This window comes from Trichosurus vulpecula, chromosome 2 (assembly GCF_011100635.1).
Source record: "Trichosurus vulpecula isolate mTriVul1 chromosome 2, mTriVul1.pri, whole genome shotgun sequence".
Lineage (NCBI taxonomy): Eukaryota > Metazoa > Chordata > Mammalia > Diprotodontia > Phalangeridae > Trichosurus > Trichosurus vulpecula.
Window position 1 is genome coordinate 69,033,769 of NC_050574.1, and position 22,435 is coordinate 69,056,203.

At 47.8% G+C, this 22,435-nt stretch overlaps 1 protein-coding gene across 1 annotated transcript; it reads left to right on the forward strand.

The window, feature by feature from the left end:
* The first annotated feature begins 119 nt into the window (after positions 1-119).
* Positions 120-22,435, forward strand: HIVEP3 (HIVEP zinc finger 3). The gene is made up of 3 exons (XM_036746583.1): positions 120-5,750; positions 16,536-16,681; positions 22,063-22,435. The coding sequence occupies exons 1-3, from the start codon at positions 531-533 to the stop codon at positions 22,250-22,252; spliced, it is 5,556 nt and encodes a 1,851-aa protein (XP_036602478.1). The 5' UTR covers positions 120-530; the 3' UTR covers positions 22,253-22,435.

Consider the following 22,435-nt stretch of genomic DNA (forward strand, 5'->3'; position numbering starts at 1 on the left):
GAAGAGTGTGACTTCTTGTCCAAGACCACCAGGTTCCAATACCAACCTAAAGGGAAAGGACCCAAAGGGACCAGCCCTCACCATTCAGTATTATTTTGCTCATCCTGTGGGAAAGAGCCACACTCAATGACATGAGCTGGACTGTCCTGCATTTGCAAAGGCTTGCCAACAACCAAGAGACAGACATGTCGTGGGCTGCCTCCTGACTCTGAGGGTGCTGCCGTCACCAGAAACAAGATGGCCAGACTCAAACCGTTAACAAAGCTCACGTCAAAACTCTTTGGACTCACAGTTCTAGGCTATTGCCAGGCACTGAAGTAGCCTCACCAGTGGGTACTATTTTTTTTGACTCTCATGCATTTTTTAGTCCAATAGAAGCCAGCAACACTTCAGTAAAAGATCATCTGGAACCACCTCTGGCTTCCCACTTCTTCTCCAATGCAGGCAGAGCCAGGGCCTGTGGGCCATTTGTAAATGAAGCCTGGTCCACCCTTCCCCAAGTAGCATCATCCCCAGCCTCTGATAAGGCCATGGATCCTGAGCAAAGTGTCAAGAGTGCACAGACATCGGAGGGCAGTCCCAGAAAGCGGCTGCCCAAAGGAGAAGCCGTGCAAGCCAGTGGCCCCTCCACAGCTCCAGCCTCGGCTCCAACCCTGGCTCCAGCCTCGGCTCCCTCCCTGGCTCCAGCCCCGATTCCGGCTCCAGCCCCGGCTCCAGCTCCATTCCAGGGCAGCTCTACTTCCTCCCCAGCCACGCCCCTCCATGAGCTCCTTTCCCAGCAGCAGCAGCACTTTTCGGGGCCTCCTCTGGTTCTGAGGGAGGGGTCTCAGGAGAAAACGGGACACCAGAAGCCCCCGAAGAGATCTACTGTGGAAGGCCCAGCCCACATCTCCCAGCTCCCTCAACACCCTCTGTCACCAGCATTTATGTCGCCGCCGGGAAAGCCTGAGCATCTCCTGGAAGGGCCCACGTGGCAGCTAGTTGAGCCAATAAGGCCGGGCCCCTCTGGGGCTTTTGTATCTCCGGGGCTCCATTCTCAGAGCCAGCTCCTTCCTGCCCACCCGACCATCATCCCTCCTGAGGAGCTGCAGTCCATCCCCAAAGTCTACATCCCACGCGCCTCCCACATCTCTATGAAGCAGGCCGAGGAACCGCCGAAGAAGGAGAAGAAACCTCAGAAGCCCGGCAAGTACATCTGTCAATACTGCAGCCGCCCCTGTGCTAAGCCCAGTGTGCTTCAAAAGCACATCCGCTCTCACACAGGTGAGCGGCCCTACCCTTGCATCCCTTGCGGCTTCTCCTTCAAAACCAAAAGCAATTTGTACAAGCATAGGAAGTCCCACGCACACCGGATCAAAGCAGGGCTGGCTTCGGGAATCGGGGCTGAGATGTACCCTCCGGGGCTGGAGATGGAAAGAATCGGTGGGGAGGAATTCGAGGAGCCCACCGAAGGAGAGAGCACCGACTCCGAGGAGGAAACGGGGGCCACGTCCAGCCAGCCTGCCGACCTGTCTCCCAGACAAAAGCACACCCTCCTTGGCAGCAGCAGCCTCTACGGTGCGGGCAGCCATGGCCCGGGCCACGAACGCTGTTCCTCGTCCCATTCCGGCACATCGCAGTCTCTCGAGGAGAACCCCCAGTTTGCAGAACCTTTATCGTCCTCATCGGAGCTTTCTGTGAGCCACAAAGCGGAGGACACACACACCATCAAGCAGAAACTCGCCCTGAGGCTCAGCGAAAGGAAGAAAGTAATGGACGAGCAGGCCTTCCTGAGCCCTGGGAGCAAGGGGAGCACAGAGTCGGGCTACTTCTCCCGTTCCGAGAGTGCGGAGCAGCAGATCAGCCCTCCCAATACCAATGCCAAGTCCTATGCCGAGATCATCTTTGGCAAATGCGGGCGGATCGGACAGAGGACGGCGATGCTGACTGCCGCTGCCACCCAGCCACTCCTGCCCCTGTCTGCTGAGGACAAACCCAGCCTGGGCCCCATCTCCGTGCCTCGGACACAGGTCATCGAACACATCACGAAGCTGATCACAATTAACGAAGCAGTCGTAGACACCAGCGAGATAGACAGCGTGAAGCCCAGGAGGAGCTCTCTGTCCCGGCGGAGTAGCATCGAGTCCCCCAAGTCCGGGATCTTCCGAGACCCGTTTCAGCTGGACCCATCCAAAACTCTACTCTCCCACGGTGAGAAAGGCAAGGCGGAACAATCTCTCCTCTCCCTCCAGCAGCTGCCCGCCAGCTCCACTGAGCCCGCGCCCCTCCTGAGGAGCCACTCCATGCCTTCTGCCACCTGCACCATCAGCTCCCCGCACACCTTCAGAGGCAGCTACTCCTTCGACGACCACATCAGTGAGGCGGACACCCTGAGCCGCAGCCAAGTCTTCACATCCCACCCCCGCACGTTGAAACGCCAGCCCGCCTTTGAGCTCCCTTTGGGAGGGGAGTATAGCTCAGAGGACATCGGGTTAGGCCCTAAGGACACGGCCTCCAAACCCTCCGAAGAAAAAGAAGCAAAGGAAATCGAACTCACCAAAAAGTCTCGGAAAGGCTCCAAAGCAAAAGGGGTAACTTTCGAGTGTAACATCTGTGGGGCTCGGTACAAGAAACGGGATAATTATGAGGCCCATAAAAAGTACTACTGCTCAGAACTTCAGCTCTCCAAGCCTGCTTCCACAGGTGCCCATTCATCCTCAGAAGCAGAAAAGAGCCAAGGGGAACCTGAGTCTTGGTCTCAGATGATGCACTATAAGTTGGGAACCAGTTTAGAACTTACACCACTGAGGAAGAGAAGGAAAGAAAAGAGCCTTGGGGATGAGGAAGACCCCCCCTCCTTTGAGTCGACCAAAAGTCACTCCTCTGTGGGGCCTGGGAGCCAGTTTGCTAACCCAGCTCCCTCAGAAGCTGCTTTGAACCTCCCCCAGGAGCCCACCAAGCCACCAGCAGAGCCAGCTCCATCGGTGCCACCCCTGGAGGGGACCATGGCCTTCCACCCAAGGACTCCCAAAGCAGCGGCAAGTTCCGAGTCTGGGAAAGAGAGAAGAAAAATCTCCACAGAAATTTCGGTCATCCAGCACACCAGCTCCTTTGAAAAATCTGACCCTCCGGAGCAGCCGAGCCACCAGGAAGGAGAAGACAAGACTTTGTCCCAATTCTCATCACAGCCAGCTGTCACTCCACATGGCCGCTCTTCTCACTCCCTGCAGCCAAGGTTAGTCCGCCAGCCTAACATCCAGGTTCCTGAAATCTTGGTGACTGAGGAGCCTGACAGAGCAGACACAGAACCTGAGCCCCCTCCAAAAGAACCCGAAAAGACTGAGGAATTTCAGTGGCCCCAGCGGAGCCAGACACTTGCTCAGCTCCCCGCGGAAAAGCTGCCCCCTAAGAAAAAAAGGCTGAGGCTGGCAGAGATGGCCCAGTCCTCAGGGGAGTCCAGTTTTGAGTCGGTCTCCCTGACCCGAAGCCCTAGCCTGGAAAGCAGTGTGTCGCACACTTCGAGCCACTCAGCATCCTTTGAAAGGGAAGACCATGGGAAGACAGAGGCTCCTGGTCCTTCCTCAGAAACCCACTCCAAGTCTTTCGGCACCCACATGTTGACTGTTCCAAGCTACCCTCACCACTCCAGAGAAATGCGGAGGTCGGCCTCTGAGCAGTCCCCCAACGTGCCACATCCTTCTCAAATATCTGAGACACGCAGCAAGTCATTCGACTATGGGAGTTTGTCTCTGGCTCCGCCTCCCACACCAGGAATTCCCACCTCCTCGGCCCCCCCGGAAAGAAGAAAATGCTTTCTGGTGAGACAGGCTTCCCTGAGTCGGCATCCAGAGCATGAGCCAGAGATACCTCCTAAGGGTAGACCGGAAACAGAGGAGCCGTTGCCTTCATCCAGTAAATCTTCCTCTAAAAGTTTGCTTCATCAGCCTTCCTTTTCCTCCACCTGCTCAGCTTCTACCACCACCACTTCCTCCTCTTCCTCTTCCTCCTCTGCCTATGGTGGGTACCTCAGTGCTAAGAGCCAGCAGAAGGACAGTCCCCAGCTGGTGTCCAGCCCACCTTACACCGAAGCTCTACAAGTGTTCCATCCGCCCATTCCCCAGCTCTCCCTGCATGAAAAACCATACCTGCCACCTCCAGTCTCCCTTTTCTCTTTTCAACACTTCCTCCAGCCACCAGGACAGTCATCAGAGCTATTCTCCACTCCGGCTATGCCAGAGATCTTCTCTGCCCCATACTCCATGCCTCCCCTTCCCCCATCCTTATTTCAGACTCCACCAATTCCCCTCCAGCAAGCTGTCCTTCATCCAGGACAGCTTCATATGCCTCACCAGCTTATCCCTCATCCAGCAGATCTTCCCTTCCGTCAGCACCCTTCATTTCTCCCCATGCCCCATCCCAGCTCCTCCTCACTCTCTCCAGGCTTCTTTCTGCCTCTACAATCTCAGTTTTCCCTTCATCTGCCTGGGGAGGTTGGCACCCATCTGCCCCCAGTGAAATCTAGCCTGTCCCCTCTTACGGGGCCCTCTGGCCTCTCCCCCAGCACAGAATATGGCACCGACGTCCGGTTGCACCCAGTGACACGTGCCACCAGCCCTCCAGTATCGACGTCAGCCCCACAGCTGGCCGTTCCTTCCTGCCCAGATCCTGCCGTTTCTCTGGTTGTTCCTGTCCGAATCCAGACCGACATGCCCTCCTACGGAAGTGTGATGTATACAACCCTTTCTCAGATTTTGGTCACTCAGTCCCAGTGCAGCCCGTCCTCCCTCGTGCTCCCCAAGTTCGATGACTACCAGGCCAAAGGGACATTGGTCTGTGGTGTAGAAGCTCCTGGAGTGGGTCTTGAGCTGGCCCAGATCAGTGAGGAGCAAAGAAGGGGGTTCCCAACACCATACCTGAGGGTGCCTCTTCCATTAGCAGAGAGGAAAGGTTCTTCTCTGTCCTCAGAAAGCATCTTGGGCTTGGAGGGAAGCCCATCCACTGCAGGAGGCAGCAAACGGGTGCTGTCCCCTGCTGGCAGCCTGGAACTCACCACAGAGACCCAACAGCAGAAGAGGGTGAAGGAGGAGGAAGGCTCCAAAGCTGAAGAGAAGCTAGAGCTGCTTAGGCCAGCTAGTGCCATCCTTGCCAGTGCCGAAGCCAGCAAGAGGCAAGAGAGAACCCAGTTTGGGGGCCCCAGCCAAGGCCGAGGGGAGGAAGAGATGCTTCCTAGCTCATCGTTGGCTCAGCCTCTTCCCAAGGAAAGCCCTCCCTCTCAGTACTCGGGGCTGCCTCATTCAGGAGCTCCAGGCCTGGAAGCATCAAAACAGCTACCTGGAAAGCCATCCCGACGGCAGTCACCACTGCAGGGAGTGAAGAAGGAAGACTCCAAGGACTTGCCTGACCATCCACCGAAGACTCCTCCCACCTCCTCCTCCGCTTCTCCCAGGATAGCAAAATCCCGGGAAGGTACAGACACCAAGAAGGTACTACAGTTCCCCAGCCTCCATACGACCACTAATGTCAGTTGGTGCTATTTAAACTACATTAAGCCAAATCCCGTCCAGCAGGCAGACAGGAGGTCCTCTGTTTATGCTGGTTGGTGTATAAGTCTGTACAACCCCAACCTGCCTGGGGTGTCCACTAAAGCAGCTCTGTCCCTCCTGAGGTCCAAGCAGAAGGTCAGCAAAGAGACGTACACCATGGCCATGGCTCCACATCCTGAGACAGGAAGGCTTGTCCCGTCCAGCTCCCGAAAGCCCCGAATGACAGAGGTAAGAACCATCATGGTTGTTTCTATCATCTCTCACTAGCCTGATAATTATGTAAAGTCATCGCCCTATGGGGGCTCAGGACAGGAAAAAGAATACTATAGAATGTCAAAACTGTAAGGCTCTGTAGAAAACATCAGACCTACTCCCTTCATGCTATAGGTGGAGATACTGAGGCCCAGAAAAAGGATCTGCCAAAGGTCATTACATGGTTAATAAGTGACAAAGCCAGGTCTTCTGACCCCACTCTGGGATTTTTCTCTTTCTACAAAGATGTGACCTAAAGAGCAAAGGCTCTTGTACTTATTCGTTAAAAGGGACCTTAAATAGCACTTAGTCCAACATGCCTCCCCCCAACCCCAGGGCCCCTGAAGCATCATGTATCAATGAGTTCCCACTGTAAATTTTCTCTCCTGATAGCTTAGCATGGACACCATAGAAGTTTATGATACTGCTCTGGATACATATGCATATGCATCCTAGCAAAGCTGGCTCTCAAGTAGTTTTCTATAAAAGAAAACACTGTTTCTCCATAGGTTACCATTATACAAGTAGAGATGCATTGTGGGGCAGGGTGGATGGTAGGGGAGACAGGATATGACTCCCCCAGCAGACTAAGTGGAAAGTTTGGCTAATGGGCCTGTTTTGTAGTGGTTTCAAAATTCTTAGCACTTTCCTGAATCCTAGATCATACCCTTTCTCATCAATGCTTTTGCTGTCTTTTTTCCTCCCTAATCCTCCTGTTACCAACCCCACTTTGCCCCACCTATCCCCTAGGATCATTGAAGTATTTTCTATTCCCAGAAACTCTTAACCTTCATCCTCATCGCCTCTGGTATTTGGTTCTCCTTCTAATAGAGCTGGCTTCTGTTTTCTTAGGTGGGGCCACCATCTGACACGTGGTGTAACTAACTCCAAGCTGAGAATTCCTTAACAGTGAGGCTCTAGGTTCTGTAAAATGAACTCATTTCCTACTTCACAAATTCTGTATGCTCAGAGTTCTGTTACTTGAGTTAGCGGCTTTGCTCCGGAAAGTGATGAGATTGCTATAAGGGATGAGGCCATTGGAAGGTCTGCTGAGTTGGCTGAATCAGCCGACTAAGTAAATAGGGAACTACTGTTTGAGGAAAGCAGCCCTGTTTGGGTGGATGGGGTCCTTCCTCCTCCTCCTCTAAGTTGTTAGAAAAAAAGGGAACCTCCAAAGGTTCCCAAGGTTAGAGGACATGCCTTAGCTTTTCTCCAAGGCAGACATAAATTCCTGACCCTGAGATTAAATCCTGGCTAGTCCACTTACTAGCTATGTGACTTTGGGCAAGTAATTAGACCTCTCTTAGACTTGATTTCCTCCTGTAAATGTCAGGGCTGAATTTGATGCCCTCTGAGACTCCTTCTAGCTCAAAATCTATAATCCTATGATTCCTTCAGTGCAAATCCAGGTGATGGATCATGGATCATAGGGAGAGAGGGAGGGAGGGGGCAGAGAGAGAGGAGAAAGAGAGAGAGAGAGAGAGAAGAGAGACAGAGAGTAGGGAGGGAGGGAGAGAGAGGGGGGAGGCAGAGAGAGAAAGAAGAGAGAGGAAAAGGGGGGACAACTATTTATTAATTGCCTACTACATACCAGTCACATACTAAGTGCTTTACAAATTGTATCTCATTTGATCCCCACAATAGCCTTGGGAGGTAGGCACTATTATTTCTCCCTATTTTACAGCTGAGGAAACTGAGGCTGAGGGAAGTTAAGTGATTTAAGGTTGTGCAGGTCATAAGCTCAAGAAAATTTGAACCCAGCTCCTCTGACTCAAGAGCCGGGGCTCTTTTCACTATGCCATGGACATAGGCATACTTAGTGCTCTACTCTCTGAACCCTATGTTCCCTTTCTTCCTTGCTCATGGAGTGTATCTTGGTCAGGGCCCTAGCCCTAGCCAGAGAGCTGCCTTTGGGAAATACAGCTGCAGGCCTTGCATGCTGTTTGCTAAGTGGCTGGTCTTAAGAATGCCCTTGTCACATTGCAGGGGTCCCTAACTCTTACCAGCAGGGGCCACATTGTTCACTTTTCTGGGGAAAGTGACTAAGTGGAGTTGTTGGGTTTTGCCAATATGGGTTATTCCCCAGTTACTTTTGAACTGACAGAAAACTGAGGGGCTGGCATCCAATTGAAGAAAATTAAACAAGAGCGAGCTAATTTAGTACTATTTGATTTGGCAAATGCCCCTTTGTTATTCCAAGATGAACTATATCCAGCAAGATTTCTTTGGGAACCTTACCTTTCAAAACTACCTCATCCTCATCCCCTTCATTGATTCACCAGACTGTCCAGTGCCAGGAATGTCCCTGGTGAGTGGAGCCAGGACTTAGAGTAGCCAAAGTTGGTAGCTGCCTCAAAAACAATACACATGGACAGTGCAATGAAGGACATTTGCAAAAATCTGACTTTAGACTATTTTTTTTACTTTAAAAATCTGTTTATTTTGAAAAACATATTATGTCTCCTTCCCATTGCCCCCCTCCTCACCCTGAGCATCGAATGATAAAATAAATAAATGAAGTAAATAAATAAAACCCTTATAATCAGCCCAGCTGAACAAATTCCTACATTAGGCATATCCCAAAATGTGTCCTTCATTCTTCATTTTAAATCTGTAGCCTCTCTGGCCTGGAAAGGTTGGTATTGTTTCATCGTTAATTCTCAGACTCATGGCTTATCATTGCATGGCTCAGAGTTTTCTCAAGTCTTTCAAAGTAGGGTTTTTTGGTGGGGGGTAACGTCATAATCTCACTCTGAGTCAGTATCTTAGAGGTCTTCCCAGTTTGCTCAGAAATTGTCCATTTCGTCATTTTTTATGGTGCAATAGTAGCTCATTATATTTATATACCACATTTTTTTAGCCATTTCCCAATAGGTGGGCACCCTAATAGTTTTCAATTTTTGGCTCCTACAAAAAAGAGCTACTATAAATATTTCTGTACGCATGGGTTTTTTTCCTGCTTTCTTTGATCTCTGCAGCATAGGCCTCATAGTGGTATCTGTGGGTCAAAGTCACAAGGACTTTTGGGGTACAGTTCTAAATTACTTTCCAAAATGGCTAGACTTGTCACAGTTCCACCAGCTTTGTCACAGTAGTGTGCCTGGTTTCCCACAGCCCCTCCAACATTTATCATTTTCCTCTTTTGTCGTCTTTGCCAATCTGATCGGTGTGGGGTGGAACCTCAGAGTGGCTTTAATTTTCATTTTTCAAATGATGAGAGAACAAATGCACCTATTTTAATTCCAGAAAATTCCACTCTCTGTGGTCTTCCCATAGGGGTTTATATTACAGTAAGTCAACTTGCTATATATCACAGCAAAGACCTAGACTCTCCAATGTGGAACAACCCAGGGGAGTGCAATGTCAGAACCTGCCAGGAGGCACAGAAATGCATTTTCCCTTGCCCTACCAGTCAGGAACAAATGCTCGCAGCAGCCCCTGGCCTAGCTCTAACTATCCATATGGGGACTATTCACAGATGAGCCCCTTCCTTTCTGTTTTCCATGAGCATCTCCCTCCTTTTTGTAAGAGCTTTGGAAGGTGACATCCACTCTTTGACACCCATGCAACTGCCTTTGAACACCATCACAAGGAATTCACAAGTCAGCATCACATTGTTCCCATGTCCCAGTGGCCAGACCATTCATTATAACCCATTTTTAACAAAGAATAAGCCTTGGGACTGCTAGGTGGTGCAGTGAGTAGAGCACCAGCCCTGGAGTCAGGAAGACCTGAGTTCAAATCAGGCCTCAGACACTTGACACTCTTACTAGCTGTGTGGCCTTGGGCAAGTCGCTTAACCCCAATTGCCTTGCCTTCCCCCCCTCCAAAAAAAAGAAAGAAAGAATAAAGGATGAGCCTATAGAGTTAGAAAACATGGGAAGCCTCTTGGATTATATTGTGATGAAACTGTATGTATTTGTATCTTAAAAGCTATATTCAAAAGGGCATTCTAAGGTAAAAACATGCCAGGAGAGCCACCACCTCACTCCTATTGCCCCTTAGTCTTATCACAGGTATGACTAATTATAATCTAGGTAGGTGGAAACTCCCTAATCTTTTTTGATGTGCTCCCTTTTTCTGTTCCCAGTTCCTTGGCTCTCTCTTCTGGACACTGGTTTCAGGAGAGAATTCATTCCTGATTGTGCCTTTCCTGAGTTCCCCCAGTTTGTCACTACCCCCTATCCACTCCAGTGTGGTAGCCAGAAGTGGATATGATACTCCAGGTGTGGTCCAACTGGGGTGCAGGGCAGTGAGACTATCACTTCCCTCTTTCTGGAGCACATGTTTCTGGGAAGGCAGTCCAAGACTGCATCCCAAGAGACATGGCAACCAGAATCAAGGGGGCGATGGCCCCATTGTCCTCTGCCCAGGTCAGATCACAGCTAGAGTCCTAAGGCATGCCCCATTTCATATGCCCAGACTGTCAGGTGAAGGAAATAAAGGGTATTTAGCTGGGAGAAAAGAGGATAGAGTAGAGAAATGATGGCTTTCGTCAAGTGTTTGAAGGTTAGCCACATGAAAGAGGAATCAGGATTGTTCTTCTTGGACTCCTCCAGGGCACAATTAGGAACAGTAGGTGCGAGTTATGTTGTAGCTACTTTGGGACTGACACGAGGAAAAAACTCCAAACAAGTAGGGTTGTCTCAGGTTAGCCTGGGCTGCCTGAGGAGGTAGTGAACTCCCTGTCACTGGAGGTCTTCAAGTGGAAGGTGGATGACCACTTACTGGGGATGTCCTAGAGAGGATTCCTATTCACTGGTAGGAGGTGGGCATGGCAAACTCATTCTTGGATCCTTTTCAATTCAGATTCAGTGTTTCTGTGGCGGAGTTCCTGATGTAAAACCCCAGGAAGATGCCTATCCTGCCCTAGAGTGTTCTTTTTTCCTTTTCTTTTTTCCTTTCTTTTTCCTTTTCTCCTTCCCTTCCTCTTCTCCTCTCCTCCTCCTCCTCCCCCTCTTCTCCTCTTCTTTCCCTCTTTCTCTTCCTCCCTCTCCTCTTCCTTCTCCTCTCCCTCTTCTTCTCTTCCTCCTTCCCTCCCTCTCCTCTTTCTCCTCCTCCCCCTCCCCTTCCTCCTCTACCTCACCATCTCCTCCTCTTCCTCTCCCTTTCCTCTTCCTTGTCCTTCCCATCTTCTTCTCTTCTTCTCCTCCTCCTCCCCTCTCTCTCTTCCTCCTTCTCCTCCTCCTTGATAGAATGCCGCCATCTTGCCCATCAGCAGCCACACTCAGGCCCCAATTGCTAATTGGCATGGGAGCTTCTTACCTGGCCTTTTTTTTTACTTCTCCTTAGTCTAACTCACAGTATGGGGCTCACCACACCAGTGCCAGACTTAGTGCAAAGCCCCCAATCAGTTTTAGTCTTACTGAGGCTCGGAATTCCCAAACTCAAGTGACCCACCAGCCTCAGCCTCCTCTTGTAGCAAGGACTACAGGTGTGTGCTACCAGCCCCAGCCCCTTGAGTTTCCATATAGATCTGTAGGGATAGATAGATTTGTTTTTATCCTGTAATGGACTGGAATGGAAGTGGACCTCATTTAAGGTGTCCAGAGGCAGAGCAATAGACACTGGACCTGGGACACTCCGAGCTGCCCCTCGCCCTTCTTGATGCACCCTTCTGCATCTGATCCTGACTCTAAAGAGGTCTCTGAGGATCTGTGTGAGTGAGTCTGAGTAGAGGAAGATGCCAGATCCCAGAACCAATGATTTCTTCTTCATTCAAAGCCATACCTCTCACAGCATGTTAGGAACAGACACAGGTATCGTCCATCAAGTCACAGAATTTTAGCTGAGCAGTGACAGTCCCCTTGTACACCACTCCTAACAAGTGGTTGTCATCCATCTTCTACTTCCAGAGACCTCACTGCGTCCTGATGTAGCCCACAACACTGCTATACAGCTCTATTGTTAGAAAGGTAGGGTTTTACCCCTTATGGTAAACTGAAATCTGCTTCTGTAACTTCCATGCATTGCTCCCAGTTCTACCTTCTTGTTATCAGACAGAACAAGTCCAGTCTTTTACCCAACCAACAGTGATTATGTCACTCTCTCAGCCTTCTCTTCTCTGGGCTAAGTGTCTCCAATTGCTTTACCTGGTACTCATCATGGCATGGGATCTCTAGTCTTCTTGCCATCCTGGTTGCCTTCCTCTGGACATCCTCTAGCTTGTCCTATAATGTATCATCCAGAGCTGAACAGGGCACTTGAGCTATGACCTGACCAGGCCAGAAGAAGTGGGCTGAGCACTTCTCTCATTCTAGATGTGAGGCCGCCTAAGGGCCACCTAAGGTCATGTTCACTTTTTTGGTTGCCATGCGCCACTGGGAACTTTTGTAAACTTATGGTCCACCCAGACCTACTGATCTCTTTTCAGTGTGCTCCTCCCTAGTCCTACTTGGGCATCTCCACCATCTTAGTCTTCTGCAGTTGATTTTTTGAACTCATACCACATTTGATGATTTTTTTTCTCAGCCCATCACTCTTGCCCGTCAGACTCTTTTTTTAGGTCCCCGTTCCACTGTTCACTTTTCTAGTCCCTCCCAGCTTCACGCCATCTCCAGATCTGAGAAGCATTCCATCAATATGCTTTCATTTAAGTCATTGACAAAGACATTAAACTAAACAAGGCTAGGAATAGGACCCTAGGGCACTGCTCTGTTTTGCTCCTTCGAGGCTGGCAAAGATCCATTAACCTCCACTCCAAGGTTTCGGTTACACAGCTAGTTGCAAATCCATTGTATGTTATTCTCGTCTATCCCATGTCTCCCCATCTTCTCCACAATAATATAAGAGGAATTATAATAATGATGATGATGATAATAAAAAGTGGCATGCCTTGCTAAAATCTATGTACAGCATTCTCCTGATTTACCATTCTTAAAACTCAGTTAAAAAGAGAAATAAGGTGAATCCGGCATGCCCACCTCTTGATGAACCCATAGTGATCCTCATATCCTTTTCTAAGTGTTCATAAGTCAAACATCCAATCCAGTCCAACCAGCATTATCAAATTCTTGCTGTGTACAAAGTGCGGTGCTATGTTCCCAGGTTAAAAAGACAAAATTTTAAAAAGCCTTGCCTGCCCTCGAGGGGCTTACATTCTTCTAGAATGTAAACCAGCTCTTTTAACATACTCATAAACAGCCATCAACAGTTTACTACACTAATCATTCATCAGTGTACCGGTTGAGGAAGTGAATCATGTGAGGACCACATGCCGTGACTGTCCTGGCTACAGAGGCTGACCACTAGCTGATTATAACTGTGTTCTTCAGCCCTTGCTTTCCAAAAGTCTACCCAATGGAACTTTCCTAATAGATGGTAGGTGAAATTCAGGCTCTCGTGGTATGCTTCACCCTTATCTTGATCTTCGCCCTATGGAAGCTCATGTTAGCCAGCTCTACTAGAGAAAAGACCAAATGGAAACCAAGAATCAGTCTAGCTGACCTCACCTGTTAGGTACAGACTCTGTGGATGCTGAATTATACCCACCTAGATCATAAGCTGGTTGGCACCATATTTGCACATCCTTCAAGATACTAAGGCAAGGATTCTTAGCCTAGGGTCCATGAACTTTTTTTTAAAAGAATATTTTGATAAATGTGTTTCAATATAACTGATCTCCTTTGTAATACTGTGGATTTTATTTTATATATTTGAAAACTCAGTTCTGAAAAGGGGCCCCTAGTCTTCACCAAACTGCCATAAAGGATCCATGACACAAAAAAAGTTAAGAACCCCTACTCTAGGGATATAATAGAAAGAATATGGGCTTTGGAGTCTAAAGATCTGTCTGCATTTAAGTCCCAGATGTGCTACTTCCCATCCATCTGACCATGAGCAGGTGATTTTACCTCTCTGAACCTCAATTTCTTCATCTGTCAGATGAAGATACTGGTATTTATATTACCAGCTTTGTAGAGCTGTTATATGAAAAGTCCTTTGTAAGCCAGGCTATTACTAATATTGGTAAGAAATGTAATAATATTTGGTAATTAAGATTGATGATAATAATAATTATATTAAGTCTTCTTACACTTTGGTTCTTGAAGGCTAGGCCAGTGAAGCATAACCTTTGACAGGTCCCTCTGAGCTAGAGCAGCTTTATTAAGCATGACGGCCAACAGATTATGCACCTTTTGCTCAAGGACCTGCTTAGATCTGAAGAAGCCCAGTCCAACCCAACAATCATTGTCTTTTACACGTGACTATATGCAAGACACTGTGCTAGGAATGGGAATACAAAGACAAATGAAAAATAGTTCCTGCCCTCAGAGAGTTTACATTCTACTGGAGGGTTAATTGCCCCATGATCAGTTTTCTTTGGCACCATCCACTCGTGAAGACCCTATGGAAGGCATGGAGGGGCTTCAGTCTTCATCAGTGCAGGGGAAACCCACCCTGATGAAACCACAGACCTGGATTCACTTAGAAAGTAAGCTCCTTGAGGGCAGGGCTTGTGTCACTTTCATATCCTTAGCACTTGGAGCAGTGCTCGGCACATAGAGAGTACTTAATAAATGCTTTTTCATTCATTCATCGTATCATGAAGTCCATATTATTTTTATTACCTACTTTATGATATCGAGGATCTGTGATTTCATTGGTGTGGGCACTCCTTTCACCTGCCCTAGATTTAAGATAGATAGTCTTTGAGTGATGCTGTAAATTCTCCACTCTTTACCCCACCTGGTGATGAACGCTGCTTCCCTTAGCTAAGCTGGAACTTGGAAAACAGACACACATTCCATCTTGAGACCCTTATTTGAGCTTGTCCGTCTTGGAAAGACAGCCTTTCAAGTTCTGTACTGATAGAGTCTTTAAGAACCCAGGGTCATCTCTCAGCCAGTCAGTCAACAAGCATTTGTTAAGCACCTACTATGTGCCAGACACTGTGCTAAGCGTTACATAGTGAGCGTTTGTATACCGCTTTAAGGGTTTGCCAAGCACTTAACAGATATCTCATTTTATCCTGACAACAGCTCTGAGAGGCAGGTTCCTGTCTCACTTTTGTATCCTTAACATTTGGAACAGGGGTATTTCCATCATCCCCATTTTACAGAAGAGGCAGACAGAGGTTAAGTCACTTGCCCATAATGACAGCCACTAAGTGTGTGAGGCCAGATTTTACCATTTATACGACATAAAATAGTTAGGAAGGAATTGTATGTCCTTTATCACATTGGATCCTCACAGCAACCATGTGAGGTTAAATAGGATGAGGAAGATAGAAGTTAAGTGACTAGTAGGTGTCTGAGACAGCATTTGAACTCCAGTCTTCCTGACTCCAGGCCCAGGGGTCTATCCAGTGTTTCACCTAGTGTTTACTCCTTTCCCACACTGAGACCAGTCTACATCTGAGGCAACTAGGTTCTTGCCCCATTCCCACCTGACCTTCTGACAGCCTCCATAGAGATATACAAACTTCCTCCCTCAATATTCTGCCCAACTCTGAGTTACTTTGGTTTTCGTTGTGGTTCAGTTGTTTCAGTCATGTCTGACTCTTTGTGACCCCATTTGAGGTTTTCTTGGCAAAGATATTGGAGCAGTTTGCCATTTCCTTCTCCAGCTCATTTTACAGATGAGGAAACTGAGGCAGAGAGGGTTAAGTGACTTGCCCAAGGTCATACAACTAGTGTCTGAGGCCAGATTTGAACTCAGGAGGAAGAGTCTTCCTGAGTCCAGGACTGGTGGTCTGTGCACTGTGGCGCCACCTAGCTGCCCATTGCTGGTTACTCTGGTTACAGGTATTGTAATAGTTTCACCCCCCACCCCCAACCACCAATTTCCTATGGTTGTTTGTAAAAGTGGGATTTCAGACAAATCTTTGAGTCATTTCTCACCCCCCTGTCACCGACTTACCTGAGGCTCTACAAACTCAGGACTAGCCTCTGGGGACCTTTAGCCTGCCCCAGCAGATGCAAACCAGAGGGCCCCCACACTAGAATCCTGCTGGCTGCCCTGATGAGGTATTAGATAAATATGTCAATGGATTCATGATAGGTGACCCAATGGATAGATAGTATTCTGAACTTGGTGTCAAGAATAATGGAGTTCAAATTCCACCGCAGATAGGGCTCCTTCTCCCAGAATTAAATACAACCTCCATGGGAGGAGTGGGTTCACACAGTAGTTGTGACCATGTTCCCAAGACAACTCACATGTCCTTTCTCTCCCATGTGTAGCATCTCCCCTAAGCTCCAGGGGTCTTCAGCACAGTTCAGCTATTTAACCTGGAGAAGAGAAGACAGGGGAGAAGGTCATGAAAGCCATCTTTGGGTGTCTGCTGGGTAGTTGTATAGAAGAGCTCTTAGCATTTTTCTGCTTGGCCTGTGTGGTAGCTGTGTGACCCTGGGAAAGTCAACTTAACCTCACTCAGCCTCTGTTTCATCATCTGTAAAATGGGGATTATAATAGCACCTACCTCCTTGTGGGGGCCAAATGAGACAATATATATGAAGCACTTTGTAAACATTTAAGTGCTGTGATAGTCATGATGATGGTGATGATGATGAAGGTTTCTCAGAATGTTTTCTAACTCCACCAACAGAAGTTCATGTGTTTATGTGTGCCAAGAGCTAATCTGGGGCTGACTTCCTAATTCACATTATGCCATTTGCCTTTCTCAGAGATGCCAAATGTAACTGATCTACAACCCTGGGCTTCCTTTACATTCCATAGTTTTTGCATCTCTGATTGAATAAGTGAATGGTGTCTGCACCTGGAAATGTAACCCTTTTTGTTATTTCTCCGGCGGAACAGGCCCATCTCCCTTCGATGGTCTCCAGTGAGGGTCGGAAAGACCCAGCTCGAGCCAAGAAGGAAGAAGACAAGAGAGGGAAGGCTGAGGAGGATGCCCCTGCCTCCAAAAGAGGGGAGCCAGCGAGGATCAAGATCTTCGAAGGAGGGTAAGAATCTAATTTTGTCCTGAGGCTCTTCCTGTTGAAGGCAGATGGCCCTCTGTCTTTGTTGTTGATGGGGTATGGGGAGCAGGAGCTCAGGCCTGAGTCTGACTAAGAAGGTTCCTTGTGGAACTGGTATTCAGAAATGCTTTTCGGATGACACTGGCACTTGGCTGCTGCTGCTGCCGCCATATGCTTCCTGGGCTTCATGTGTTGGCTTTCAGCAGGTCTCAAGAGAGCTTCCTCTTGGGCTGTGTGGGACCCCCATGGCCATGGCCATGGCCATAGAGGGACAAGCTGCCTTGTTATCACCCATAAATTAGGGGGAAGGGTGGTGCCAGCCTTCTGGATGGTTTGAGGTGAAAGAGGTAGGCTTGGTCTGAATGACCATTTCCATGAGAGTGGCTCCCTTAGCCAGTCAAAGAATAATAACCCTCCGGTTTCCCCAGTGGCAACTTTGGAATACCTTGAGAAGAGATTTCCAATACCCAAATTCTGTTTGGGGGACACTGTCCATTCTCCCATGGGATTGTCTAACATTTGTGACGCTGTAAATGTGACAATCCAAATGTCTCAAAATGCAGGTCTTGCTTGGGAAGGCATGCCCACCCAGAAGGGATTTGATAATGTTTTCTATTAGCCAAGTCCCATGTACATGGTTGTAAGTATGTGTTTATCACTTAAGGCAGAAATTCTTAACCTAGGGTATGGTTACAAAGAATATTTGGTAAATAACTATATTATCCTTTGGAAATTAATTAATCATTTGTTTATTTCTTATCTGCCTATGCATGAGTAAACTCTAGATTTTATTACCTATAATATTGAATAGGGAATATGGGAAGGTTTATTGAAAGCCAGATGGTACAGGGTGTCCCTGAGTTGGCCCCTGTTGGGACACATAGTACCTGGTACCATTAACCCTCCTTGCCCATCCCAGTATGCATAAGTTACCTCAGGTCTAGATCAAAGGACTGACCCCACAATGACAGACTCATCTCAGTGGACTCTAATTTGTTTGCTTTATTAGTATTTACCAAGTGCAGATTCCAGATACCAGGAGGGAAGGATACAACTCATAATGTAGCACCGCGCACTTGGTCAATCATTACGATAGAACAAAGAGGGGTGAGGGGGTGAGGTTCAGGAGCTAAAGTTCACTCATGTCATTGTCAGAAGGTCACAGACATCTCTTCCTGAGGACATTCATGCCTTACTTTATTTAGGCCCAATACTCTTCTTCTCCATTGCTGCTGGGTAGAGTACCCTCATGTCTTGGAAGAATGATATCATTTTAGCATTTTCAAAGAATGCAATGCAACTATTTACCACAGCATGGCTATTTAGTAGCCATCTATTTTTCTCTACGTTTGTTTGAAGAGCCACATGGGAGATGCTCAGAATTGCTCCAAGTGGCTCAGAGGTACCTCCCCTGGCTTTTGAGGTCTTTGAGGTGGGAAGACATCCTGAGTGGCAGTTAGGGTGGGATGAGATCCCAGCATGCCTGTGTCCCAACCTTCATGTATCAGTGTCTTTAAATTGACAGAAGGCAAGAGAGCTGTCTGTTGGTAGTTGTGGGGCTACCAAGGGAGATCCTGGCCTGAAGTCCTATATCCTTGTGGATATGACTAGAGATGTCTTTTGTCTGCCTAGAGTACTCACCCCTCCAGGCTGTTATTGTCTTTATTCTGCCCCCGACCTCCTTCCCCAAACTCTCCTTCCACAAATCCTGTGATCTTGGGCTTCCCCAGTTCTCTCTGACTTCTTTTTCTCCCCAGTCTTTGCTAGTTCCTCCACTCCTGCCATAGACACCCTCTAAGGCCACCTGCTTCTTTTCTAGCCACTCTCTGGGAATCCAGTTCCCTTGTTTTACCCTCGGCTTCTACAGTTTCTGCTGCCCCTTCAATGGACCTCTTTCCCAGTCTCCATCTTCACCTCTGATTACTCCCTTGCTTTCTGGTTCCTCCTCCCCAGATGGCTACAGGGTATCTCAATGCAGATGTCCTGCCATCCCCAGAACATAAAGCAATGGAAAGCACGCTCAGCCTGGAGCCAGGTAACCTGGGCTCGAATCTCAGCTCCACCATTTTCTGACTGTGTGGCGTGGAACAAGCCATTTGATTTCTCTGGCCTCAGTTTCCTCCTTATAAAGTAAAGCTAATGATATCTGTCCCTCAGGGGGATACTGTGAAGAAAGTGCTTTGTCAGCCTTATAGCATGGCAGAAATGTGAGGTGTTGCTCTTCTCTCCTCCCAACTAGCGAGTACCCCTTCCAAATGGCCTCTGGGGTCCCTTCCAGCTAGAGATTATGACCTTGTGGTCCTGATTCCATGTTATCATCAGTAGCCCTAACCTTCTCCCCGTTAGCTAGACTTTCAACCTTGGAATCTCTTCTGATTTCTTTTCTTGTTATCACTTTACTCCCCTATCTAGTTAATCCCTGAGTTCTGCCAACTCTTTCTCAGGCCCTGTCCTCTTTTTCCTAATCCACACTTACTCCCTAGACCATTTACTTCTTCCTCGTCTCCCAGGATCTTCTCTCTCTTGATGCTGCTAGACTTATCCTCCTCAAACACAGTTTTCTGCATCTCATTCCTCTGTCGTCAAAAATTTACCATGGGCGGCATTTCTTGTTCCTCAGAAGAAGAAAAATCTAAAGTCCTCAGCCTTATTTTCAAACCTAGATTCCAACTGGGGTGACCTCCAACCTTATTTCTGGTAGGACACGCCCAGTCAAGCCACATCTGCTTGCATCTTCAATACTGAAGCTGCTCTCTGCCACTTGGTCACCCTCCTTTCTAAAGCTGGCACGGAGCAGTGCCCCTTGTCTAGGACTGACCCCTTGAAATGATTCTCTTTACTTTTGCCTCCTTTCACACTTTCTATACCTAGATCACATGATTAATTTATACTTCTTGCTTTTTGCAAAGGGGCCCTTTGGTTTGGGAGAGTGAGTCGTTCAGTCGGCCAATGAGCATTTATTAAAAGCTCACTATGTTCCAGGTCCTGTGATAAGTATTGGGCATAGAAATATAGAAAGCAAAATATTCTCTGCCCTCTGGGAGCTTACCTTCTAATGGGGGAACACAACACATTGAAGGGGAGCTGAAAAGTGTTGGGGGTAAGGGAAGAGGATACATGGGATCATGTTAGCTAAGTCCAGAGAAGGAGGGATGGAAGGTCTGGGACCCTTCCCCAAAATGGAGGTTCCAGGAAGAACTCACCAATGGGAGAATGAGCCCAGATAAGGACAGCAAGTCTGAGTATATGTTCTTTCTTAGTTTCCTCAACTATAAACTGGGGATGATAATAGCACTTTCCTCCAAAAGTTGTTGTAAGGATCAAGTAGGAAAATATTTACAAAGCACTTAGTACAATGCCTGGCACATAGGAGACACTGTATAAGTGCTAGCTATTCTTATTATTACTTGGTAAATGTTGTTGACCCAGTGTCTAGTTGGTTGAGAGAGATAGTTCATGTTGCTTCTAGAGAGGGTAGTAACCTATTATAGTCAGTGATTGTTATAAGCTTTTGAAACCCTTCTTGTAAGGGATGGGAGGGATACAAAATGCTATTCAACAAACCAAGTCATGACCTATTGGATAAAATGCTCTTCAACAAACCAAGTCGTGACCCATTGGCCCACCTCCAGTGCGCCACTCCCACACTCTATATGTCAGCAGAGGGCTCATGAGTCAATGTCTGTGATAACGTAGCTCCCAAACCCCTGATGTAATCTTAGCCTACACTAACACAGCTTCCTGGAATAAAGAGTAATAGCATCACTTCCTTCTGTCCTGCTCACACCTCACTTGTGTACAGTTGTGGGCACCATGTTTTTAGGAAGGACACTGGTAAGCTGGAAAGTATTCAGAGAACAGAAATTTAAAAAGACCAAGGACCTTAAATCCCTCAAGTATGAGAATAAGTTAAAGAACTAGGGAGTTTTAGCCTGAAGAAGAGAAAGCTCAGAGGAAATCTGATAGCTAGGTAGATGTCTTAAAGTCTTCTAAGGGTTGTCAGATGGAAAGGGATGCAATTTGTTCTGTTTGGCCCCAGGCAGGGAGGTTACAAATAGGCCAATTTAGGCTAGATATCAGAAAAAAACTTCCTAACAGTGAGAATTTCTTTAAGTAGAAAGGCTGCCTTGGGAGGTGGGGAATTTCCCATCATTGGAGGTCTTCAAAGAGAAGCCAGGTAACCTTTTGCCAGTCATTATGGAAAAGATTCTTATTTAGTTACAGACTAAACTAGGTGCTTCCAACTTTAAAAATTCTGTAATTTTCTGCTATACAATCTGTAAAGGAGCAACATGGCCTTGATTAAACATTGCTCTTAGTTCAATCAATCCCTCATTCTACAGTATCTCAGAAAAGGGTGGTGTCTCTAAGTATTTAAAAGACTTTTGTGCAGAAGAGCACTTAGGCTTGTTCTCCTTGGCCCCAGAGGATGGGAGGCAGGATGCAGGAGTCCTGAGATGGCAGATTAAGGTTGGATATTCCAAGATACCAAGATGTGGAATGGGATGCCTTGGGAGGCAGGGAGTTCCCTCTAGCTCTTGTTGGGTGTGCTGTAAAAGGGATTTTTGTTCATATAGAGGTTGGCCTAGGGTGCCACTTTGGTCCCACCATGATTCTGTAATTCTGGGTGGGCCCTGAAGAACATGGTAGGATAAAGCAGCTCAACCTGTGGTGAGGCAAGGAGAGAAGGAGAAGAGGAGCCTGCCCCTTATTGCTAGTCTAGCAACTAGGCAATGTGGCTTCCGTAAGACTAGATTTGCACTTGGGGTTCGCTCTACTGTGTTCTAGATTGTCTGCCAGAAATGATGGGGCATGTCATTTCCCATCTCAAGAGCTCAGATTTCTCATCTGTAAAGTGGAGAGGGAGAGGAGGGGAAGACTAGACAGTCTCTAAGATTTCTTCTAGCTTGAGATAATAGGACCCTATGAAAGACAGGGAAGTGTGAGAGGAGAGATGGATGGGAAGTTTTGTTCCCTCTTTCTTTTTTCTTTCCAGTTAGAAAACTAAGTCTGCCATGTAGAAATCCTTCCCCAACTTGTAATTGCAGCTTACTCCCTCCTTTCCCCACACTGAGACCAGTCTAGATCTGTGGCAACTAGGTTCTTGGCCAAATCCCACCTTTGAGCTTATCCTGGCTTCCATAGAAATGTACAAACTCCCTCCCTCAATTATCTTCCCAATTCTAAGGACTTTTCCAAACTCGTTAGTTACTTTATTACAGGTATAGTAATAGCTGCCCACCCCCCTACCTCTTCCCTCTAGTTATTTGTAAAGGTGGGGTCTCAGATAAATATGTCTCAGACAAGAGTCTGTGAGTCAACTCTCATCCTTGGTCGCTGACTTACCTGTGGCTCTACTAACTCAGGACCAGCCCCTGGGGACCTTCAGCCTGCTACAACAGATGCAGACCAGAGGGCCCCTACACCAAGATCCTGCTCTCCCGAGAATACAAAGACCATGATGGCTCTGTCCTGGAACAAGGCATACTTAACTCACATCACATACGAAGAAGGGACAGGAAACCCACGGCGGCAGGGGTGGTGCCCCACAGGTGACAAGACTCTACTAAGTTTGCTTTCCCTATAGTGTGGGATTGTAGTACCTTGGAGAACCTCTAGAGCCACAAGAGTGATAACCAGCAAAGGGTGGTACCCATCTGCTGGCTTCTGTGGTCAGGCACTGACCTGCTGGACTCTGCTGATAGGTGAAGTTCTTATCCACGGGCAGCTGTGTGTGGT

What these genes read in the sequence shown, in the direction of transcription:
- HIVEP3 (XM_036746583.1), top strand. Translation starts at nt 531, where the DNA reads ATGGATCCTGAGCAAAGTGTCAAGAGTGCACAGACATCGGAGGGCAGT. An exon ending in GAAAGCCCCGAATGACAGAG is followed by an intron (nt 5,751 to 16,535) that starts GTAAGAACCATC and finishes CCGGCGGAACAG; the next exon opens with GCCCATCTCCCTTCGATGGT. An exon ending in ATCAAGATCTTCGAAGGAGG is followed by an intron (nt 16,682 to 22,062) that starts GTAAGAATCTAA and finishes CTACTAACTCAG; the next exon opens with GACCAGCCCCTGGGGACCTT.